The following is a 23,296-nucleotide window of genomic DNA, read 5'->3' on the forward strand; positions in this document are numbered from 1 at the left end:
TATAGTGCCTTTCCCCATCTCTTCTGATTAGTTTTTGTTTGAAGGTTGTTTTTGTCAGACATTAAAATGAGTATACTAGCTTACTGCTTAGATCTATTTGCATGGAATATCAGTTTTCATTTTTTTTACACTGAGATGTCTTCTGTGCTTGATGTTAAAGATTTTTTCTTGGATGAAACAGAAGGATGGGTCCTGTTTTCACTTCCATCCTGTTAGTCTATCTTTTTATGGGGGGGAGGGGCGGGAATTGAGACCACTGATGTTGAGAGTTTTCGATGAGCAGTGTTATTGATTCCTGTTAATTTGTTGTTCTGCGTGTGTGTGGGGTGTGTGTGTGGTATGTGGTGTGTGTGTGTGTGTGTGTGTGTGTGTGTGTGTGTGTGTGTGTGTGTGTGTGTGTATGTGTTACTTCTTTTGATTCACCATGTTTCCCTTCTTGATTTCCTTGTTTTCTTGCATGTGGTTAATCTCTCTAAGTTGAAGTTTTCCATCTAATGCCTTCTGTAGAGTTGGCCGTGTAGAAAGATACTAACTGCTTAAATTTGGTTTTATCATGAAATATATTACTTTCTTTATCTACTACTATTAAACTTTTGCTGTGTGTAGTAGTCTGGGCTGGCATCTGTAGTCACTTAAAGTTCATAGAACATCTGTCTAGGCTCCTCTGGCTTTTACAGTCTCCATTGCAAATCAGGTGTTATTCTAATAGGTCTGCCTTTATATGTTACTTGGTCTTTTTCCCTTGCAGCTTTTAATATTCTTTCTTTGTTGTGTACATTTGATCTCTTGATTATTACGTGGGGAGGGGACTTTCTTTTCTGGTCCAATCTACTTGGTGTTCTGTATGCTTCTAGTACCTTGATAGGTATGTCCTTCTTTAGGTTAGGGAAATTTTTTCTATGACTTTGCTAAAAATAATTTCTGTGCCTTTAACCTAGATTTCTTCTCCTTCCTCTATTCCCATTATTTGTAGATTTGGTCTTTTCATAGAGTCTAAGATTTCTTGGATGATTTGTGCCAGGATTCTTTTTAGATTGAACATTTTCTTTGACAGAGATATCCATTTCTTCTACAGTGCTTCAGTGCCTGAGGTTCTCTCTTCCATCACTTGTATTCTGTTAGTGAGGCTTGCCTCTGAGATTCCTGTTTGAGTTTCTAAATTTTTCATTTCCAAATTTCACTCAGTTTGGGATTTCTTCATTGATTCTATTTCCACTTTCAGATCTCAAACTCTGTTATCCATTTCCTTCCATTGCTTGTTTGGTTTTGATAGATTTCTTTGAGAGATTTATTTAATTCTTTAGAGACCTCTATCATATCCATAGAGCCTATTTTAAGGCCTTTGTCTTGTGTTTCAGCTATGTTGCATTTCTCAGGGCCTGCTGTGGTAGGGTTGCTGGGCTCTGGTGGAGACACATTGTCCTGGCTGTTGTTGATTGGGTTTTTATGGTGGTGTCTATTCATCTAGGTTTGGGACAATAGTAATTCTATAAGCTGATAACTGCTTTTCTATTTGCTAGGTGGATGTTTTGTTCATTGGTTTCTGTTGCCCTCTCGATCTTGACGAGAGTGTGGTGGCTATGTGTTATCTAGTATAGAATTCTTCTGGGATACTGCCAAGTGTAACCACTGGGGAGTTCTGGTAAAATATGTTTCTAGGTATTGGCAGCTGACACTTAGGAATAGAGATGGGCTAGAATGGGGGTTAAGGAGGTCCACTGGAAGGAGGAATGTAGTGGGCAGCCATTCTAGCTTTGATCTGATAGTTCCAACTCCCATTGAGGCTTTGGTAACTGTCACGCCTACAAGGCGGGGCTGAGAGAGGACCAGAAGACCCGAGATCCAGATGGGCCAGCTCTCTTGGTTCCTGGACCCTGGACGCTGGAGGTAGATCGAGCAGAGTTCTTCAAAGAACACCACCGGACTGTGCTACACCTTTCCCAGACCCTGTTACCTATCCCTTCACTTGTAAGTTACCCCACAAAATAAACCTCCCTTTTAACTACGTGGAGTGGCCTTAATAATTTCACCAATAGAGGAAAGCAGTGTAAAAATTCCATCAGGATCTTCTTAGTTCTCTTAGAAGTGGGGCAGAAAGGAAGAGAGGCCACAATAGGTAGTTTGCTACAGAGCTGAAGATGAGACTGAGGTATTGAATTTTGAGGAGAATAGGAAGAGTGAGGATCTAAACTTCATCTATCTGCTTTGCTGGCCTACTTGCCTCTCTGGAAGGCTTGGATGGTGCGTTTCCAGGGAATGCCTGCTGGGGTTGGGAGTTTGCATAAGGGAATGAGTTGGGAGAAGGCTAGAGAAGATCTGTGTAATCCACTGGAGATGGGGGAAGACGGGGAGGGGAAGGCTGCAGAAGTTGATCTACCAGAGATGGCAGTGACTAGAGTATTGGATTTGGAGGAGAGGAGGGAAGGTGAAGATTGACAGTTAGGCAGGAATGGCAGAATATTTTTGATGTCTAAGGCCAACCGGTATAGATCTGTGAATATCACCTTTGAAAATTTCTCGCTGCAATCCTTCACCTCATAACTCATTGCCAAATATCTTAATTAGTCTCTCAGATTTCATTTGTTTCTTTCCTCTTAAAACTATCAGCCAGACTACTGTCCATTCATCTCTCTGGAAGCATAATCTAAATGGTCCTTCACTTAGAATCTTCCATTATCATTTATTGTAAAACTATAGCTAAACTTATTAGCATGACATTCAAGGATTTCCACAACATAATCTAGTGTACATCTCCAACTTCATCTCTCATAACTTGCTTCCATTTCCCTCTTCTAATAAAGTATCCATAGCTGAAGAATAGTGTTCCAGGTCTGGTTGTTTTTTGTTTTCCCCTCATGATTTTTCTCATCACCTTCATCTCAAGCTTAAGATCCAACACATAAACTTCACCTTGAACCCTCAGCTTTCTATTCATTTCCTCCACAGTCCCCACACTCCACCAGGTACACAGAAGTAACTATTCCTTCATGTGTGCTCTCAAAAACACATTCCTTTTTCAATGATCTCTCTCTCTCTCTCTCTCTCTCTCTCTCTCTCTCTCTCTCTCTCTCTCTCTCTCTCTCTCACACACACACACACACACACACACACACACACACACACACACTATTTAAAATTCACATGGAAGCAATCATGAGCAAAAAGACTACTCTTGGTGACATCACCATGTTTGATTTCAAGTTATGCTACAAAGCCATAGCAATCAAGTCTTCTTTTTGCTCAAGATTGCATTAAACTTGTACACAGCTTTTGGCAAGACAGTCATTTTCACATTGTCAGTTTTTCTGATCAATAAGCACGAGAGGTTTTCCCATCTTGTTATCTTTTCCTCCATTTCTTCAGTGTTTAAAATTTTTCTTACAGGGGCTTTTCACATCCTTGGTTAAGTTTATTCCAGAGAGTTTTCTAAGGCTATTGTGAAGGAGATTGTTTCTATAGAGATTTTTTAAGTATGTCTCACTGGTTTATAGAAAGGCTAGTGTGTGTATTCAGCCACTTTGCTGACAGTATTTACCAGTGTCAAGAGTTCTTGGCAAAGTCTCCAAGGACTCTTAGCCGTAGAAACAAATTGTCTACAGAATAAGATACTTTGAAATCTTCCTTTCCCATTTGGATCCCTTTCACTTGTTTTTCTAATCTTCGTGCCCTTGGAATACTTTATTAAATGTAGACAGTATCAAATTCATCTTGTTCATTATAATAGTGGAAAATCTTCAAGTTCTTCCGCTTTTAATATCATGTTGGCCAGAGGTTTGCCATATGCAGTCTTTATGTTGAGATATGTTCCTTCTATTTTGAGTTTCAAGGTTTTTAAATATTTATTTTTTAATGATATATACTTGGGGGGGCATGTGCATGTGATTACAAAAGTCCTCTGAGGTTAGAGGCATCAAATTCTCCTGGAAATAGAGTTAGAGACAGTTGTGAATTGCCTGGTGTGGGTGCTGGGAACTGAACCTGTGTGCTCTTCAAGGGCAGTATGTGCTCTTAATTGAGTTGTTTTCTTTTCAGTTTTTTTAGTTCTTTGTATGTTCTAGAAAAACTCTGTCCGATGTGTAACTAGTAGTTTGCCTCCCATTCTGTGGGCAGCCTCTAGACTAGAATTGTGGTGTCTTGCTGAACAAAAAGCCTTTTAGTTTTATGAGGTCCCATTGACTAATTGTTGCTCCTAAGTCTACAATACTGGTGTCCTGGTCAGAGTCCCTTCCTGGCCCAATGAGTTCAAGCATATTCTCTGCTTTCCCCTCTGTCAGTTTCAGGTTATTGGGCCTTATGTGAATATTGCTGATGCATTTGGGGTTGTGCTTTGTGCAGCATGAGTGACAACGATTTAGTTGTATTCTTCTGCATGTAGCCACCCAGTTTGGCTAGCACCACTGGTTGAAGATTTTGTCTTGTCTCCAAAGTGTATTATTGACATCTTTATTAAACAATCATGTGTCTCTTTGAGTGTGGGCTTAGGTAAACAAATGGAGTTCAAAGCAATCATTGTGAGTGAGTTAACCCTAACCCAGAAAGACAGATGTCATGCTTTCTCTCATTTATAAATGTTAGCTTTTAATCTTCAAATATCTGTTTCATCTGGAATACTCATAGGTCAATTAATTAGCAAAGCACCACAGGGGAGCGTCCAATTGATAGTAGAACACGGTGGTATATAAACCAGAATGGATCAAGGGGGTAAATTGGAGTAGACGGTGCAATGTGAGAGCAGGATAGAAGAGGAAGTGGGAACATAAGCAGCACCAAAGGCCTTGATAAAGCTCGTATGGAAAGCTAATACTTTAAAGCTTCCTAAAATACATACATACACATATTGTAAAAAGAAAATACATGGAATTACCCTACAAAAGGGTGGCACTGCCCCTACTAGACAACACAGGCCAACAAATAAAAACCCCATATGCATACACAGGCTTATGCATCACAGCTGCAAGGTATAATTTTAATTACTATATCATAAATTATAATGCATTGTTTTACATTTGTTTACACTATAAGTTAGTGAGGGGTCTGAGTAAGGACTTTTAGCAAACTCAATTTGTTATTGAAAATGTGTTTTACATATGTAAAATCCTATATATTCCTTAACTACTTTTGTAGACAGGTAATTAATGTGTATCAGTAGTAAATTAATTTTTCCTACCATTAAGTGGCAGAGTAATCAAAGTTTTATATTTGAGAAACAAAATATTATGGACCAACTTAATATTTTAAAATAATCACATTTTAAAGAATTCATTTTAGTAACTTTCAAATGACTCAACTATCAAATTTCTATCAATAAACTATTTTTGTTATAACTGCCATAACTTATTAACTGTTCATATATAGAATTCTCATTCTACACCAGAATTTCCAAAACAGCAAGATTTTATGTGGCAACAAAACTTTGACCCTGGACCTTACATTAAACAGGTAGGTACACACTCTATTGTGGAAAGACTAAGCCACCTAAAATCATACATATAAGGGAAACTTTCATGTTTCATGTTTAAAATATGGAAATAAAAGACATTGTAGCTTAAAACACATGGCTTTGATACTTTTCATTTTATAAATTATAGCAGCTATCTTGGCATTTACAAATCAATCTTATGTACAATAATAATCATATGTACAATAATGCATGTGCCCTTTAGGGTTTTCCATACACTGGTATAGGTGGTTGAGAATCTATTCTAGGGCCATCTAATGCTGAATATAAAAACTATAGATTTATTAAAGGAGAAAGGAAGCCTAGTGCTTGTTAAAGATCACTCAAAATTCTGCAATAAACTTGGATTATCTTTAAACACCTTTTATCAAATAGCTATTTACTTAAGTACTCGTTTAAATGTGTATGTTTAAGGTAACTATAGCAATATTCTCAACAGCATCAATAGCATTTTGCAATATATAAATGTTCTACATTTAGGGTCAAGCAAAACTATAAACAAATTAAAATAGTTACTTTAAAAAATATGTGCTTTGGGAATTTATTTTTTGAGAAGACGTCTCATTATGTAGTAAAGGCTGTTCCCAAACTCACTGTAATCCTCCTGTCCTGGGCGAATTATAATGGTGAGCCACAATGCCCAATTAAATATGAGCATGTTTAGAAAAATTACAATTGAAAGTGAAAGAATAATTTGTTATAATTCAGTAGCATATAAAGCACTAAAAAGTACTTTAAAGCAATCACATATTGACCTATTCTATATGTTGTTTTAAAGAAAGTTTTCTTGTCGTATAGAGCTTACATCATATGTTGATAACATTAGATTGTAAAGATAGCTTAATACCTTAATACATTTTAAACTAAACTGTCTTGAAAATAACATGGTGTAAAAGCCATCAGGACTCTTACAACCATCTACTTCAGCTTTCAGCTTTCGTTGCATTGGTTGCTCTTGTCCTTTAGTTTCTGAGACAAATTCTCATTATCTGTCAAGCTAGCCTTAAACTGCTGGTTTCAAGAGATTCTCTCACTTCAGACTCCCTAGGAGGCAGGATTCTGGGTGCACCACCATGCCCAACTAAAAGAGCCCCGTAGGAATATCTAACTTATCAAAGGTTTTATTTGTTTTGTGTGGGTCAAAAGTGTGCCAAAGTGCACTTGTGGAGTTTAAAAACATGGGTACCCACAAAACCAGTCAAACTTGGGTTGTCAGCCTTCACTGCAAGCCCTTTCACTCACTGAGCAACACTGCCAGCACTCAAGGTTTGAATGTTCATCCGCGGTGGGGACCAGAGACACAAACTCTCAAATACTGACCAAAAAAGGTGCTGATATTGATAGAGAGACGACTGAAAGGAAGAAATGGAGTTCCAGCTTAGATTTTTTTTCATTTAATTTTATCCACAGTTTGCATCGGTAATATACATTTAGTGTTCCATTTTTTAAATGCATCAGAAAATCAATTATGATAAATCTGTGACTAATACAAACATTTCTGAATTCTTCAAAAAATTCAGTTAGAAAAGTCATTAAACTAGCATTCTATAAAGATAAGTATTAAACAAATGGTTATGCATTTTTACTCATTTCAATTCAAACATATCCAACATCACTTCCTTCTTGTGCCATATGGTCATAAAATTTAACAGAAGTAGCTATGTAATGATATTTTGGGCCCAATAAAATATTCTTTGATTATTCAATTCTCCTCAAATCACAAAACCATTGTGATTTGTTAATTGTTAATGCAATAACTGATGAAGTAAGTATATAATAAGCCATAGAAAACATTTAGAATAAATTTACACTAAAAAACTACTAACAGAAACGTGTGAGGATCTTGGTATAAGGTTGTCATTGTGGACTATAATGAAACCGCATTGGAAGTGATATTGGTAATGCCTTTTGGCACAATAATAATTGAACTGCTGTGTTACAGACCTCAAGGGGACCCCTCTTGAAAAGAAGCTTTATTTGCTATAAAGAATGAGCACTGAAGTTCTGGTGTCTTTTCTCTATAAGGTAATAGCTAACTGACAAGTGAAATGTAGTAAAAGAATTGCCTGAAGTTTCACAACTATTTCAATAATAACAAAGCACAAAATACTTGGAAAATAACACAAGATTAATTAATAAGAGAAATTCTAAAGCACAATAACCATGAGAGAGGTATGAATGATTGTTTTGGTTGTTAATTTTTTTAAATTTGTAATGCTGTCAACTGTCTAAATTAAAAATTTATCAGCTAAGGTATTTACTAAATTAGCTATATTATCCAAATTTTCACTAAGGAGATTCATTGTCAATGGGGATATTTTTCAGATCCAACTATTTTTATCATATCTAATTAGATCAAATATTTAAATAATAAGTTATTAATAATTTAATTCTTAAAACTTACAATAATAAAAAGCTTTTACTCTTCCATAGCTCCAATTTGACTCATGGGGAATGAAAAGAACACATCTATATTCTGAAGCCAAAATTCAAAAATATGGCTTCCTGACAACTGACCAAAAGAAAATGTAGAATTATTCCTAAAACCAATCCTTACCATAGTATTTGGCACATGACATTTTACATTTTATAAATGTCCTTTGAAATATTCAGGCCAACATTTTTTTTTATTAAGTTGCATCCATATTAAGAGGTAACAAGTGCAAATAATCACACAATTAAGAAATGATACTTGCTTGGCTACTACAAAAGTGAATATGAAGGCTCTTCTATAATAAACTGAGTTATTCATCACAGTAATGTTTTGGAAAAATTCCTGCACTACTACCATCGTAAGTTTATCCATCTTCAAATCAAGCAAGGACTTTACAGAACATACTATTTCATGAAACAGACTGTTTAATTCAACATCAAGTTACTTGAGGATCACAAGGTGTACATGGTCCAGAAATGGCCAAATTTTGAATCAAACCCTGTTTCTCAATGGCTGCTCTCTGAATATGGAAGGCAGCACTGATGTACTTATTGTTCTGATAAGTCAAGATATAAACCCAAACACTGACAGTTGCATCAAAATGTCCTTGACAATTAGTACTTCCCTGGCCCTCCAAAGTCTTACTGTTTTGTGTAATGTTTCCAACACAGAAATAAAATACTCTTCAGATAAAACAATTTAAAAGATGAGTATGCTTTTGCAAAATTAAATAGCATAAATTAAGCACATTAACATTTTTGACAACATGAAAGAACCAATTTAATGAAAACTGCAATGGGTTAACTAAGAAACCACCAATGTGAGGCACATTTGAATCCTCACGTATTACTGACCGTACAAAATCTACCAAAATATTTAAAAATTCCATTGATTCTATTAATACATAAAAAGAAATAGCAAAAATGCTTAAGACTATTTGAGATTCATCAATTACACAGGCACTTCACATGTAAACAACCTACAATATAAATGAAAATATTTTGGCACCAACTGATAATACTAAAAGAATTGAATAATGCCAGGGTTTTGTTTTTTTTTTTCTATTCATTATTTTCCTAGGAAACAAAGACAAAATATTGAAGAGATTGTGTACAAACTAGAAGTATATGAAATAACTCAAATATAGAACTGCTATCCTAAAATATGATTACTTTTACCCAGATGTTTACTAGTATACGGTGATGTAAAAATATTCAACTTAATGTAATTGTTAAATTGAAAGCATGTTTTAATTTTGTATCAATCATCATTTTGAAAATTAGTCAAGGTTCTTGAATTACATAATAAAAGCAAATTTTTAATTTATCAAAACTCCTATTAAATTAATCCAATTTTCCTCCAAAAATTGTTTGGACAACTCAAAAGTTTAAATCTGTGATCTTAATGTAATTTTGAAAAAAGCAACCTAAGGCAAACTATTTTTACTGGACATTCTTCTCCATGATTTTGAGATCTCCGAAATCATTTCAAATACATGAAATTATACACGTGTAGTTTTTTCATCATCACATCAAGCCATAGAAAGCTGTGATGCCTTGGTAGTAGGCAATTCAAGGAGTGCTTGAACCGTAACACCGACTTTCACAAGACCTCGTTCTTCCAAAATATGGTGAGGCAAGCAGAGTCTCTCCTGGGTAAAGAGAAAAGGAGATTTGAATGTCCATTCTTTAGCAGCCAGAGAGATCTTTAAGTCTGGAACAGATTTTATAATTGTATTCGTTTATTAAATTATTTATTTTATTTTTTGAGATTATAATTGCAACATTTCATTTCCCCCTTCTCTTTCCTTCCTCCAAACCTGCCCATATACCCCTTCTCTTCAACTCAATGCAAAGAATCAGATTATTAAAAATGATTTTGTTCTTTATTTTTTGATGTAGATAGATGTTCTGTCAGCTGCACACCAGAAGAGGGCATTGGATATCATGGGAATACAGTTATAGACAGTTGTGAGATGCCATGTGGGTGCTGGAAATTGAACTCAGGACCTCTAGAAAAGTAGCTGGTACTTGTAACTGCTGAGCCATCTCTCCAACCCCAAGAAGCAGATTTTTTAAACATGTTTTCTCTTCAACTTAAAGTAAATAATACAATAATTCAACATTTTTCTTCTTAATTATAATATAAAATATGGCTAGGTTCACAATTTATACTAAGAAAGGGATTATAGATATTAGCTTGGTCTCTAATGCCATCATTTCACCCTTATACATCTATCTCTACTCAGAAACAGTTTGTTGAGGAGTATGTCAACATTACTCAGTCTCTGCTGTCTTACAGCTGCCTCTAATGTATCCACTCACTAAAGTTGCTGTGTTCAAAATCACCAACACCTTCTTAAATGTCAAATGTTGCACACACATATTTGATTGCTCTGTTATGTCGATCTTTAATCAGAGCTTTACTTGAAACCTTATCCCTATGTTTTTTTCTATGATACCAATCTGTTGAGTTCTTCAACTTGCCTACAGCAATTGGGCTTCAAATTACAGTAGTCTTTACCAATCTTCTTCTAATGTCCTACATATTTCCAAGAATTTTATATTCATTCTTCTCTTATTTTCACTACATCACTCCTTAGTATTCTATCTAATAATTTTAATTCTTGTTTCCACCCTGAATTCCAAATCTTTATTCCCACTAAAGGTACATCAAGCAAATGCGAGTGAGCCATGACCAAATATATGTCCTACAGATACGTCAAAATCAACATGTCCATGACAGAACTGCTTCAACAAATGAGGTTAATCTTTTGGATTTTTGTATCTCAGTCATTCTTCAAACTACACTGATACAAAAATAGGAAGTGTAACAGCCTCCTCCTTCTTTTTTCCTTTATAACCAAATTAGTATTCACCAAATACTACTGAAGATATCTAAAGGAGCCTTGAAAATGACATTTGCATCTCAATTTTCATTGCTACATTTAGTGTTCTTCTAGTATTTTACTCAAAAAATCAAATAATCAATTAATATTATTATAAAAAACAAGTTTCAAAGCAAAGACAATAGCTCCCTCCTTAGAAACTACAAAAAGAACAAATTAAGCCAATGCCAAACAACTAGGCACTCTTCATATATGTTACAGTTGTGTAGCTTGGTCCTCTTGTGGGACTCCTAACAGTGGGAACAAGGGCTGTTTCTGACTTTTTTACTGGCTTTTGGGACCCTATTGCCCATACTGGGATGCCTTGACCAGCCTTAATACAAGGGGAGGTGCTTAGTCTTACTGCAACTCGATAATGCCATGTTTTGTTGATACTCATGAGAGATCTGCCCTTTCTTGAACAGTAATGAGGTGGAGTAGATTGGGAGGTGGGTGAGAACAGAAAGGGGTGGAGGGGAGGGATTGGGAGGAGAGAAGGGAGGGGAAACTGTGGCCAGCATGTAAAATAAATAAATAAAGTTATCTGAAAAAACAGAGGGAAATAGCCAAGAACTGAGAAAAATGTACAGAGAATTCTCAACAGAGGAAACTCAAATGGCTGAAAGACATTTAAGGAATTGTTCAACCTCCCTAATTATCAGGGAAATGCAAATCAAAACAACTCTGAGATACCACCTTACGCCTGTCAGAATGGCTAAGATCAAAAACACTGAAGACATCTTATGCTGGAGAGGATGTGGAGTTAGGGGAACTCTCCTCCACTGCTGGTGGGAATGCAAGCTTGTGCAACCACTTTGGAAATTAATATGGTGCTTTCTTAAAAAATTGGAAATCAATCTCCCTCAAGATTCAGCTATACCACCACTCGGGCATATACCCAAGGAATGCTCAATCATACCACAAGGGCACTTGCTCAGCTATGTTCATAGCAGCATTGTTTGTAATAGCCAGAACCTGGAAACAACCTAGATGCCCTTCAACTGAAGAATGGATAAATAAAATGTGGTACATATATACAATGGAATACTACTCAGCAGAGAAAAACAATGACATCATGAGGTTTGCAGACAAATGGATGGATCTAGAAAAAATCATCCTGAGTGAGGTAACCCAGACTCAGAAAGACAAACGGTATGTACTCACTCATAGGAGGATACTAGATGTGGAACAAGAATGACTGGACTGCTACTCACAACACCAGGGAGGCTACATGGAAAACAGGACCCCAAGAAAGACATGGGGATCGCCCAATGACGGAGAAATGGATGAGATCTACATGAACAGTCTGGATGTAAGTGAGGGTAATGAAGGGCTAGGGTCGAGGGAGAGAAAAATGTACTAAATATAGAAAACTATAGAAAAAAGTACAAAATGCAAGGTAATTAATTTTAAAAAATTCATACGCCTCTAGGTAGGCAAAAGAGAACATACAAATTACCATTATCAGTAGAGACGTCACAAGGTATTTTAAAAGTACTAAATGAACAAGGTGGTATTATAAACAGTATTATGATAATAAGTTTCACAAACTAGAAGTAAAGATAAAACATACTGAAACTCATGCAAAGACAATAGGTAGAACAGTCTATATTTGTTTTATAAATTAATTGTGTTTTAAAAACCTTTGGGCCGGGCGGTGGTGGCGCACGCCTTTAATCCCAGCACTCGGGAGGCAGAGCCAGGCGGATCTCTGTGAGTTTGAGGCTAGCCTGGGCTACCAAGTGAGTTCCAGGAAAAGGCGCAAAGCTACACAGAGAAACCCCGTCTCGAAAAACCAAAAAACAAAACAAAACAAAACAAAAAACCTTTGGAGAAAGAAGCCCCTGGTCTAGATGGGTAATTAATAAACTTGGTGAAATATTTTACAGAAAAATAACATAAATTCAGTCCAATTGTTTGAGAAAAGAGGAAGGGATACAAATACAATGGACAGGTCAATACTGTCTAACAGACTAAGTCATTAAAAGAAAAATAAAACCCAACTTCCTCATAAACATCAATGTGAAAAATCTAAGCAAAACGTTTAAAAACAGAGTCCAATAACAAAAAACAGTAACAACAAAACGCATCATGATCAGGAGAAATTTTCCCCTGGAGTTCAGGGTTGATTTAATATCTAGAAAATTAATCAATGTGACTCAGATTATTGAGAAACTGAAGACGAAACAACTTAATCATACCAGCTGATACAGAAAAATCAGTTGCTAAATTCATCATCCATTCCTGATAAAAAGTTACTAATAGATGGGAACTCCCTCAGTTGATACAGGTCATCTATGTAAAACACACAGATTAAGTCAGATGTCAAAGGTGGAAAATTAAAGTCTCCTTTTAAACTGTAGAATAAAACAAGGATGTCCACTTTGGCCAATTTTCTTCAAGATTGTACTGGGAAATTAATTTAGGACATTTAAGCAAGGAAGGAAATACAGGATAGACCACAGATGACTTTCCCTTGAAGAAATCCTACCCTACCTACCCTTGGGTATATCTTACTTTCCAAGATTCTTCTTTAAGAAGCTCATACCCATACTCTAGTGTGTCTTATTTTCTTCTGAGTACTTCCATTTTTGGATTCCTCATTCTTAAGTCTATACTAAGATAGCTTTATTAAACCCAAATTATGATTCATAAAAAAAACAGATCACATCAGGTGGTGGGTGGCGCACCCCTTTAATCCCAGCACTTGGGAAGCAGAAGCAGGTGGATTTCTGTGACATCAAGACCAGTATGGTCTGTATAGTGATATCCAGGACTGCTAGGGCTACACAGAGAAACCCTGTCTTCAAAACAAAACAAAAAAACAAACAACAGCAACAACAAAGAAAAAACAAAAATAAGATCACAATGGAAGAAGAGGTTATTTCTATTCATAGAAAACATCATTGGAGAGAGGGAGTGAGGAAATGACTTAGCAAGATTGTAAATACATAGATCAATGTATGTTAACAATGAAGGACCAGATATTAAATTAATATTCAAATTAATTGTGAATGAAATTCAAGAAGAATCCAGTAAAGATATACATAGCTAAGAGAAGTTAAGAAAAACTACTGTTTTATTAGATATAATTCTACATTATTTTGTTCTATTAATTTAAAAAAATTCTATAGTAATCTCATCAGGCTTTCTTCGTTTTCTATATAAGTTGATAAATTACTCTAAAAGTATATGAAAATTGAAAGAACTCAGAATAACTAATATTACATGGTTTCAAAATCTACAAAGAGCAACAGTGATTTACCAAGGGAATTATGGAACAAAAGGGTTAATGAAACCAAACAAGAAAACAAAAATTTGACTCACAGACTAACACACAAATAGCCTGTGATATAGAAGAAAGGCAGATGAATACAGAGAAAGCAGACTCTTTAAGGCAACAGACTGCACGACTATAAGAAAGTAACAGGAAAATGCATCAAGTCACTGGAAGGGCAGCCATGGAAGACCTAGTGATATCATACTAGAAGATAAAGGACTTAATATTTCCCTGACATAAAGAAAGAAAAGACTTTCAATGGTACTACCAGTGTTCCTCATATGAGGGACTCCAGTCAAAACACTTAGACAAGAAGAAATAAAAAATGCCCAAACTGCAAACTTTACACTTAGGTTACAAAACTACATCCTACTTGCAGATATGACTTTATGTAGAGAACATCCTAAGTCATACAAACATATCTATTAGAAGTGAGTTTGGCAAGATCACAGAGTAAAAGATCAGGGGTATCTCTACATGATAGCAATAAAAATCTGAAAAAAATTTAAATTAAGAAACTAATTGTATATGCTAAAGACTTAATTTTACCAAAGAGGCAAAGTCCTCATGTGCTGAAAACTATAATACACTGTTTACATTGATTTGTAAAGTTATCAATTAATGAAAAGACATCTTATGTTCCTGGATCAAAAGAACAAAATTGTAGAGAAAACAATAATCTGCAAATTAGTCTATAAACCCAGCACAATCTAAAGCAAAATTTAAGTTGGCCATTTTGTAGAACTTGGCAAGCTAACACAGAAATTGATATACTGATATGGAAAGGCAAGGGAATCACTACAGCCAAAATAACCTTAAAAATGAACAAAACTCCATCTACACACTATCTTCAAAATGTGCCACCAAGCAATAGTCAGACAGGGTGTTACTGCCATAAAGAAATCAACGTGTAAAACTGGGAGTATAGCAGTGAAGCTTTCCATTTACAAACAAGAGATTCTGGACAAGAGTCTCAAGAATATTCAGTGGAGAAAGATGAGCCTTAACAACAACTGGTACTGGGGATGCTGGTATGCAGGAGAATAGATCTGTAACCTTATCACACACCCATACACGAAGCTGAAATTCAAAATGAAGTATACACCTAAAACTCAAAAAATTTTCCAAGAACATACAGGAATAAGTAAATAATTACAACCTTTTATTAGACAATGCTTTTTTAGATATAACATGAAAATTATAGAGAGGGGAAAAGATACTCAAATTTGTGTTCACAAAACATTACTCATCCCTCACTATGAAGATGATTTGCTGATTCTACTTTGCATGTAACAGATTAATAGTTAAATGATGATGCTTTCAGATAATTACCTGGGAAACACCCAACTTTTTGCAAGCATCAAGAAAATTTTCTACATTTCTTCGACATTTTGCCATACTCAGCTTGGGCTGGAAGACAAGAGCAGAAAGACATATATTTCAAGCACTTTTATACAGAATGTAGTTGTTACTGGAAATTGTATTTGCTTAAGTGCATTAGTTAAAGACAGTTTTTAAAACTTGTATTTTCCTTGGGAGAAACAGTTATCTGTTGATACTACTTACCACCGCTGGTGATGGTACATGAATACTAGCTACAGAGCGTGGCCTTATGTGATTGGCCAGATGGCAAAGAACAACCCCATCCATCAGTGCAGCTCCTATGTCATCAGGCAGAATTACTTTTAATCTGGATTCAAGATTCTATAAAGACATGAGGATAAATTGCAGATGTCTTACCTAAATGTATGGTATGATTCATATTACTAATTGTATGATCAAAAATTTGAAAAAGCATTAAAAAGAAAATCACTATACAGATTGGCCAAATGAAACCTATTTCTGTAAAGGAGCTGTGCAAGGTCAATGTGACTTACATTGCGAAGCTGCCTTATCTGTTCACGCTCTTCCCGTAAATGTTCCATCTTTCTTCTCATTGTAAATCCTGGATCTGCAGCCCCATACTCTTGCCGAGATGCACGACTAAAGGCTGTATAGAAACAGAAATTCCCTAACTTTTTAGGAAGATAATACAAAGAACAGCCATTCACAGAGAAAGAGGCATGATAAATAGAATCAGAGAATTACACATGTTATTAATAATGCGTTCCAAATATTTTTAATTATATGTAAATGATCGTTAGCTACATAGTTGAAAAGCAATAGGCAATACAAGGGCAATGATTTCTACCACTTATGTAAGTTTTTATTTAACCATATGTTATGAGAAACGTATGACCCAGGTTAAAAGTGATCACTGAACATATGATAGTCTTCTAGCTTTAAAGAAAAAAGGAAATTATTCTGGAAGGTCAAGGTGGTTATTCAGGAATAAGACTATAATTCAATACCTTGCCAAGTAAAATGGATCCATTTTCTCTGGAGCATGCCAAATGCAAAAAGATCCCTGTTTTAAACCACAATATAATGCAGGAGTGCTATCATTTGCAACAGTTTTGCCTGCTGGCACAGGGCTCATTCTAACAATAGTCACAGCAGGGGAGAAATAAGACTGCAGGACACCTAAGGCAAAAATCTGAGGTTCCAGGAGCTTGAAGAGAATGGGAAAGAAAGAAATGACTATGGGAATTGTAAAGACAAATAAGATCAAGAGAAAATTGCTTTTAGAAGAGGGGAAAGAATCTCTGAGTACATAAAATTATGGATTCCAACCCATTTAAGCTGGGAAACTCTATATTAAACAAAGACAACCAATATTATTTAAAGAATATACTAAATATTTACCTGATCTAGGCTTCAAGCCAAAGGGACCATGTGAAAAGCCATCAGTCCTGTCATATTCCTAAAAAAAAAGCAAAACCTTTGTTGTTGCAAAGTCATCAAGGCACATATTCATACCCTCTCCAGTTTTGAGAAGTATTCATTTCCAGTGTTTACTTAAATATTGAAAAGTCAACCTAAATTTAAAATCAAGTTGATATATTTCACATTTTAAAAGTCAATAAATATTCCTCATTTACCTGGGTATGCAATTTTAAATCTTTATTTCATTTTTAAAAAGTAAATTGTGTGCGCACACATATCTCTGTGTGTGCGTGTGTGCGTGTGTGCGTGTGTGTGTGTGTGTGTGTGTGTGTGTGTGTGTGTGTGTGTGTGTGTATGAGACAGTCAGAAGACAAATTGGGGGAGTAACTTCTCTCCTTCAATCATGTGAGTCCTTGTGAACAAACTGAGTTGGTCAGGTTTGGTGGCAAAAGCCTTTACCCAGTGACCTTGCCAGCCCAGAATACTTTCTTACAGTATGAAAAGACTTTTCAAGGAGAATCATTCAAGGTAATAGATTTTTTTAAGGAAGAATCAAGTTAAGGTCTCTAAAATAATGAAACACACATCAACTAAAAGATTTACCAACATGGACTCTGTATGCACCATTGACTTGATACTCAGCAGTGGAAAATTTAAGGCCCATCCACAATTACAGGGGTTTTAGAATAACAGATGAGAGTAAATGATTATCTCTTCCATCTGAACGCACATTATTTTAAAGTGTTTCTGCAAACCATGGTGAGCTATGGAAAGATAAATATAACATTAAGTAAATCCCCGATCAGAGTGAAAAGCCTAAAGTATATTTGTGTAAACATTTCATTTTAATGTGATTAAGTCCATGCGATTCAAATGAGATTGTTGGAAAAATTAAATGAAGTAGCTGAAAGTGCTTGATAAATTTTATAATTCATAAAAATAAATAAATATAATGCAATCGTGGCGGCACCATAATATTCTGGGTGACAACTCTGGGAAGCAGGAAGGGCCAAAGCTTTAGTTACTTCTCTACCGTTTACCGACTAGGTTCTTTAGGAAAGCTACTGGTCTTTTCAGCTACAAAATGACAAAGGCACTTAAAATGGGACTCTATTTATGTTCAATGAAGCAGAGTGACTTTGTGAATGTGGTACACTAGCGGATTTTACTACTTACTTTTCACATGAAACTGAAGCAGTCCGAATCCTGTAAGGTGTCTGAATGTTCCCTAGATGCACTAGGCACCTCCCAGTGAATGTTAGTGGAGCTATGTTAACATGTTCGCCATCCTATAATCTACTTCCTTATGTGTTGTCTCTGTTAGTTTCTTTAAATTGTTGTAAATTCCTGAACAAAGTTCCACTTATCCAAATACAAGCAAAAATTATAAAAGTAATATAACTTACCTGAAAATTTGACATTAATACACTTCCTGGTAGACACAGGCCATAAATCACAAAGCAACTATGCAAACCAAGTGGAAGTCATGTCTATCCTTACAGTTGTTATAACTTACAAAGAAAGGATTTACAAAAGCATGCAACTATGACTAATTTGGGGATATCCTAATTTAAATTGTTCTCTAACACCATATATATAATTCTATTTTCTATATTATTTATAAGCATTTTTATTAAACTCATGCTCGTGGCCATAGGAAAGTTTTATAATACAAATCACCCAAAACAATACAGAAAGAATCTTAGATTTCTAAAAACAAATATACTTACATATAATGAGATAAAACTATATAATCAAATTCATACAATAAATTGAGATCAGTCAAGCATTTTAAGACCTAAATTCACCAAGTGAATGATCATTTTCCTACTAATGAAAATGGACTTTAGAATACTAAAAGTAATCAAAACTAAATGAGATACTATTTCAAATGTTTAAAATTCTTGTGGTAAAGCAAAAGATTAAGTTACACAAACTAGTCATTCAAGCCACCATAGTACTTGAACAAAATTTTAGAAATTATGTCTTTCATATACCTGCTCTCCCATTATTCTTTAGATCTAAGACGCCAGGAAAAGTGTGACCTCCTGTCGATAGGAACAACCCACTGCAGGATTGTTTCTCGTGGAAAAAGGACATTTCTCTTGCATTGCTTTCAGACCTAATTGGTTACAAGGAAAACCAAAGGCCATTGCACAATGCTTAAAGGCTTTTTAAAATTCCAAAGCTATTGCTAAAATCCACCACTTATTTTAATATGTAGAGGAATAAGAAAGCATATACCTCATAAAATGATGTATGTTCTGTGGTATGGAAATAAGTTCCACAGAAAACCACAAGTTAGTGAAATTTACTAGAGATATTCATACAAAGGAATGGTATTCATAATTATTTTTACAGACAAGACTTGTACAAAGTAATCAAACACAGATTTCAAAAAGGAGTGAATAAATTACTTTGTAAAAAAAAGATGAAGTTTGAGAAAGGAGGCATAGAAAAGATACAAAGCATTAAAACAACTTGTACCTCGGATGATACTGGAGACTGTGGTGACATATGAGCATTATCACTCTCTTGCTAAAATATAAAAATAAAAACATGAAAGATGAAATTAAAATACACAATGATGATTTTAACATACAAAAGGACAATGGAAAATTGTTTCAATCAACTGTCAAAGGAGGAATTGGCAATGTACAACACCTAACACCTTGCCACTTAAATGTTGTCGGTGAAACACAGTACAGGCATCCTCTGGAATTTGTTAGATATACAAAATCCCTGGCCCCAACTAACAATGAATCAGATTCTATGTAAAATCTCCTAGTGATTTATAAGAATTTTAAAGACTTAAAAGTACAATCTAGACACAAGAGGTAAGATGTATTACCCCCAAGACACATCAATGAAGACTAGCAAAAGATCATCATGATAAACAAGAAACTAACTGGAAGATTATGTGTATTAGTGTAAGTAGAGAAATATTTACAAATTTAATTGAATAAAAACAAATAAATGGTTCACGGTTTATGAATGAATATTCTAATGACAACCAAATGAAAAAAAATCCTGTTATTTAACCTAGAAAATGTATACCACATAAAACATGTATTCATCTGACAAATGATTATTGGCCACTGACAATGTCAGCTACTATTCTAGACACTAAGAATAAGGAAATTTGGTGAAATATCATTCTTAAAGAATGTCTCAGTCTAGAGGGAAGACAGATTCACGTGCACATTTAATCTAGCATTCCCAGTATATGTATGGCACAGTAGGGATCACAGAGAAACTGTAGAGGAAAGGAAGGGGCGGTAAAAAACTGTTTCTTGAGAAAGTAAAAAGTCAATAAAAGCCAGGTAAAGTGAAAAGATAAGAACAAAGACACAGAAGTATAAATAAATAAAAAAATGATGACTGTAAAGCAACTTTGAATTCGAAAGGGTAAAAAAAAAAAGTGAAAAGAGAACAAGTTGTGAGTTTATGATATGGTTACCAGGGCCTTGATCCAAAAGGACTGAGAATTTACCTTTTAAGGCATGGGGTGAAACTTAAGGTTTCTAAGCAAAGGAACAGCCTTATTGTACTTGCATTCTGAAAGCAGTGTGAGAATGGGCTAAAGAGAGAAGAGGGGTGAGGGAGACATTTCAGTTGCTAAAGTGCTTGTAGTGTAAGCGTAGGGACCTGAATTGGGACAGCCAGTATCCACATACGATGACGAATTTGATGGCATGTCTCTGTGATCCTAACAATGAGAAGGCACAGAGAGGTGAATCCTTTGAGCTCAAAGATCAACAAGTCTAGCTAAATCTGGGAGCTTCAGATTCAGTAAGAGACCCTGTCTCAAAAAATGAGGTTGAAAAGGACTGAGGAAGTCACTGGAAGTTAACAAAGGGTGTACCGGCGTGCATGCATGTGTGGCACACACACTACATAGATAGGTAGGTGGGTAAATAGGTAAGTAGACAGATCGATAAATGATAAAAAGATAGATATAAAATAGTCAGACAGAGATAACATAGATACAGAAAAGCAAGGAAGCTACTATAGCAATCCAAGCAAGAAAGACTAAAGACCCGTGCCAAGGAAGCAAAGATGGAAAAGAAGGTAGTGTAGACAAAATATTTTAGTGCTCCAAAAGAAACAAGCGGATTAGTAGGTTTTCATAATTGATAGACACTGAAACAGGTGGGAGGAAATTGACTATGAAGAGGCAATGAGAACAGCCAAGGTGAACCTCTAGCGTGAAGTTCAAAGAATGTTTTCTGTTAAAGGCTAGATAGTTAACATTTCAGATATCATGGACCACGTGGTCTCAGTGGTAACCGCACAACTAGGTCATTAGAATGCAAAAGCATCTGCAGGCAAATGGCTGCAACTCTTCTGTATTTAAACGTTACTTTCAAACATAGCAAGTGGGCCAGGTTCCATTCTGGGCCACTTTGCCAATCTCTGCTTTGTCACGGGAGATGGTGATTTTATAAAGGAGTTACCAGCTTTGCCTAGACAGTAAACTCAAATGGAAAACTCAAATGGAAAATGTGTCATAGCATACACACGCACACACACATGTGTACACACACACACACACACACACACACACACACACACACACACACCAATTAAATATGAATGTAGGTAAAATCCAGATATCGTGAGTCTTCAATATGCAACCTAGTTTAAAAAGGCATTGCATAAATTGAAAAATTAAACATGTTTGAATTGTGGAAAAAAGATGAACATGTTGAATCCTAGGTGATCAAAAGACTCCAAGCAGCTAAGGACACATTACTACAAAAGCCTAAGGCTCAATGGTAAAGGATGGACTAGAGACATAAACCAGGAGCTACCATTAGGTATACTGATTTTAGTCACCAAAAGTCTGAGCACTGACCAGCACATTCGAGTCCATACTGTGGGCTATGACATAAGGAGAAATAAAGTGGAAGGGTCAAACTGATATTGTAAAGTGCAATGGAAAGCCAGCAGCAGGTACACAGAACTGACTGTAGTTCTGTGAAACATAAACAGCTAAATATTAGCAAACACACACACACACACACACACACACACACCCCTACACAAAACTACTTTCACGATCTACCACAGAAACTAACAATGAAATGATTGGAAGCTTAGGAAACATCTTTTTTGCGGGGGGGGGGGGGGGGGAGATCCCATGAATACTACTTTGATAAGACATGGAAAAACAACTGCATTTGGGTTAGGCAAAGGTAATTCATAATAGATACTTATTTTGCCCAGTGTAATTTTATTTCTAAGAAATACATTTGTTTTCAGATGCCCTGCAAAATACTAAACATCAAATAAACTACCAATTTCCCCAACCACATAGAGACAAAACTTGGGGATGGCAGTGATGAAATGTTTCAGGAGGGGTGCTTAACCTGGAGCAACAGAAACATTTACAGTAATGAAAACTGTATAAATACAATTTTAAATTTAAAACCCTCAACAGGATCTGTGAAGAGTGTTCCTTAAAAATCTTAGATGGATACAATCTCTCAACAGTGAAAGTGTTTTCCCCCCGAAGTCTGACAACTTGACTTCAAGTTCAGTATCTGTAATCCAAGGTGAAAGGAGAGAACAGACTCCTAAAATCTGTCCTCTGACCTCCACATGCATGCCCTGAAACGCATACACTCACACCTGGGCACACACATCAGGCCAACACATGCACACAGTGTTAACACATTTTTGAAAAATATAAACTCTCCACTGACTGCCATGCTGTTTGGGAAAGTGAAAGTGGAGAATGATAACCAATATAAACTGATGGGTTACAGATCCAAGACAAATAATAAACTGCTACAACTATTAGAAATTTTGTTCTAGAAAACAAAGGATTAAATTAGTAACTATATGACAATGCTCAGTTTTTTTTTTATTACAGGAAACTCATGCTTTGTAAGAAAGAAAATGACAGCAGAGCTGCTTTAATTTAATTTAATTTAATTCTTACTAACGCACCTAAATATAAGAGTAAAGAATTCAAATCCATATCACCCTTTGTCTCACCTCCTCATTTTCATTGCCGCTTGAATTCTTCCTTGTTGACTTGTACTGCAAAACATTTTAAATGCATACGTTATTTTTCCTTAAACATGTGAATTTTCGTTCAAAATGACACATGAGACTTATTATTACATTGGTACTTTTATGAAACTTTCTGATATTAAACTTAAGTAAGCAGTTAGTTTAAACACCCCTCCTAATCACACACAAAATACTGTAACACTATCCCAAACCCTCTAAAGATGTCAAATAGGATCTCCTCCCTAAGCCACACCCATTTCCCATTCTTTTAAGTTTGCAATCTGAGGGTTGTCTTAGAACAGCGGTTCTCAATCTGTGGGTTGAAACACATTTGAGGTCAAGCGACACTTTTACAAGGGGCTGCATAGACAGATATCCAGTATATCAGATATTTACACTGTAATTCCTAGCAGTAGCAAAATTACAGTTATGAAGTAGCCATGAAAATAA

At 35.5% G+C, this 23,296-nt stretch overlaps 1 protein-coding gene and 1 non-coding gene across 5 annotated transcripts in view; both read right to left on the minus strand.

Annotated features, from left to right (window-relative positions):
• Positions 1-6,836: 6,836 nt before the first annotated feature.
• Lrch2 (leucine rich repeats and calponin homology domain containing 2) overlaps positions 6,837-23,296 on the minus strand; it is a 92,524-nt gene continuing 76,064 nt past the window's right edge. For 3 of the 4 annotated variants that reach the window (XM_052737796.1, XM_052737788.1, XM_052737780.1), the window contains 7 exons: positions 22,829-22,873; positions 19,313-19,363; positions 16,805-16,862; positions 15,937-16,049; positions 15,626-15,763; positions 15,392-15,469; positions 6,837-9,543 (listed from right to left, as the gene is read on the minus strand). In XM_052737796.1, coding sequence (XP_052593756.1) covers positions 9,424-9,543; positions 15,392-15,469; positions 15,626-15,763; positions 15,937-16,049; positions 16,805-16,862; positions 19,313-19,363; positions 22,829-22,873 — 603 coding nt within the window. In that variant the 3' untranslated portion in view covers positions 6,837-9,423. The other variant, XM_052737804.1, reaches the window with a different exon arrangement.
• LOC128118242 (small nucleolar RNA SNORA35) lies at positions 18,862-18,990 on the minus strand. Its single transcript, XR_008221066.1, has one exon. It is a non-coding gene; the product is annotated as a small nucleolar RNA SNORA35 (small nucleolar RNA).

The sequence above is a fragment of the Peromyscus californicus genome, unplaced genomic scaffold (assembly GCF_007827085.1).
Source record: "Peromyscus californicus insignis strain IS unplaced genomic scaffold, ASM782708v3 Scaffold_10__1_contigs__length_136768540, whole genome shotgun sequence".
Lineage (NCBI taxonomy): Eukaryota > Metazoa > Chordata > Mammalia > Rodentia > Cricetidae > Peromyscus > Peromyscus californicus.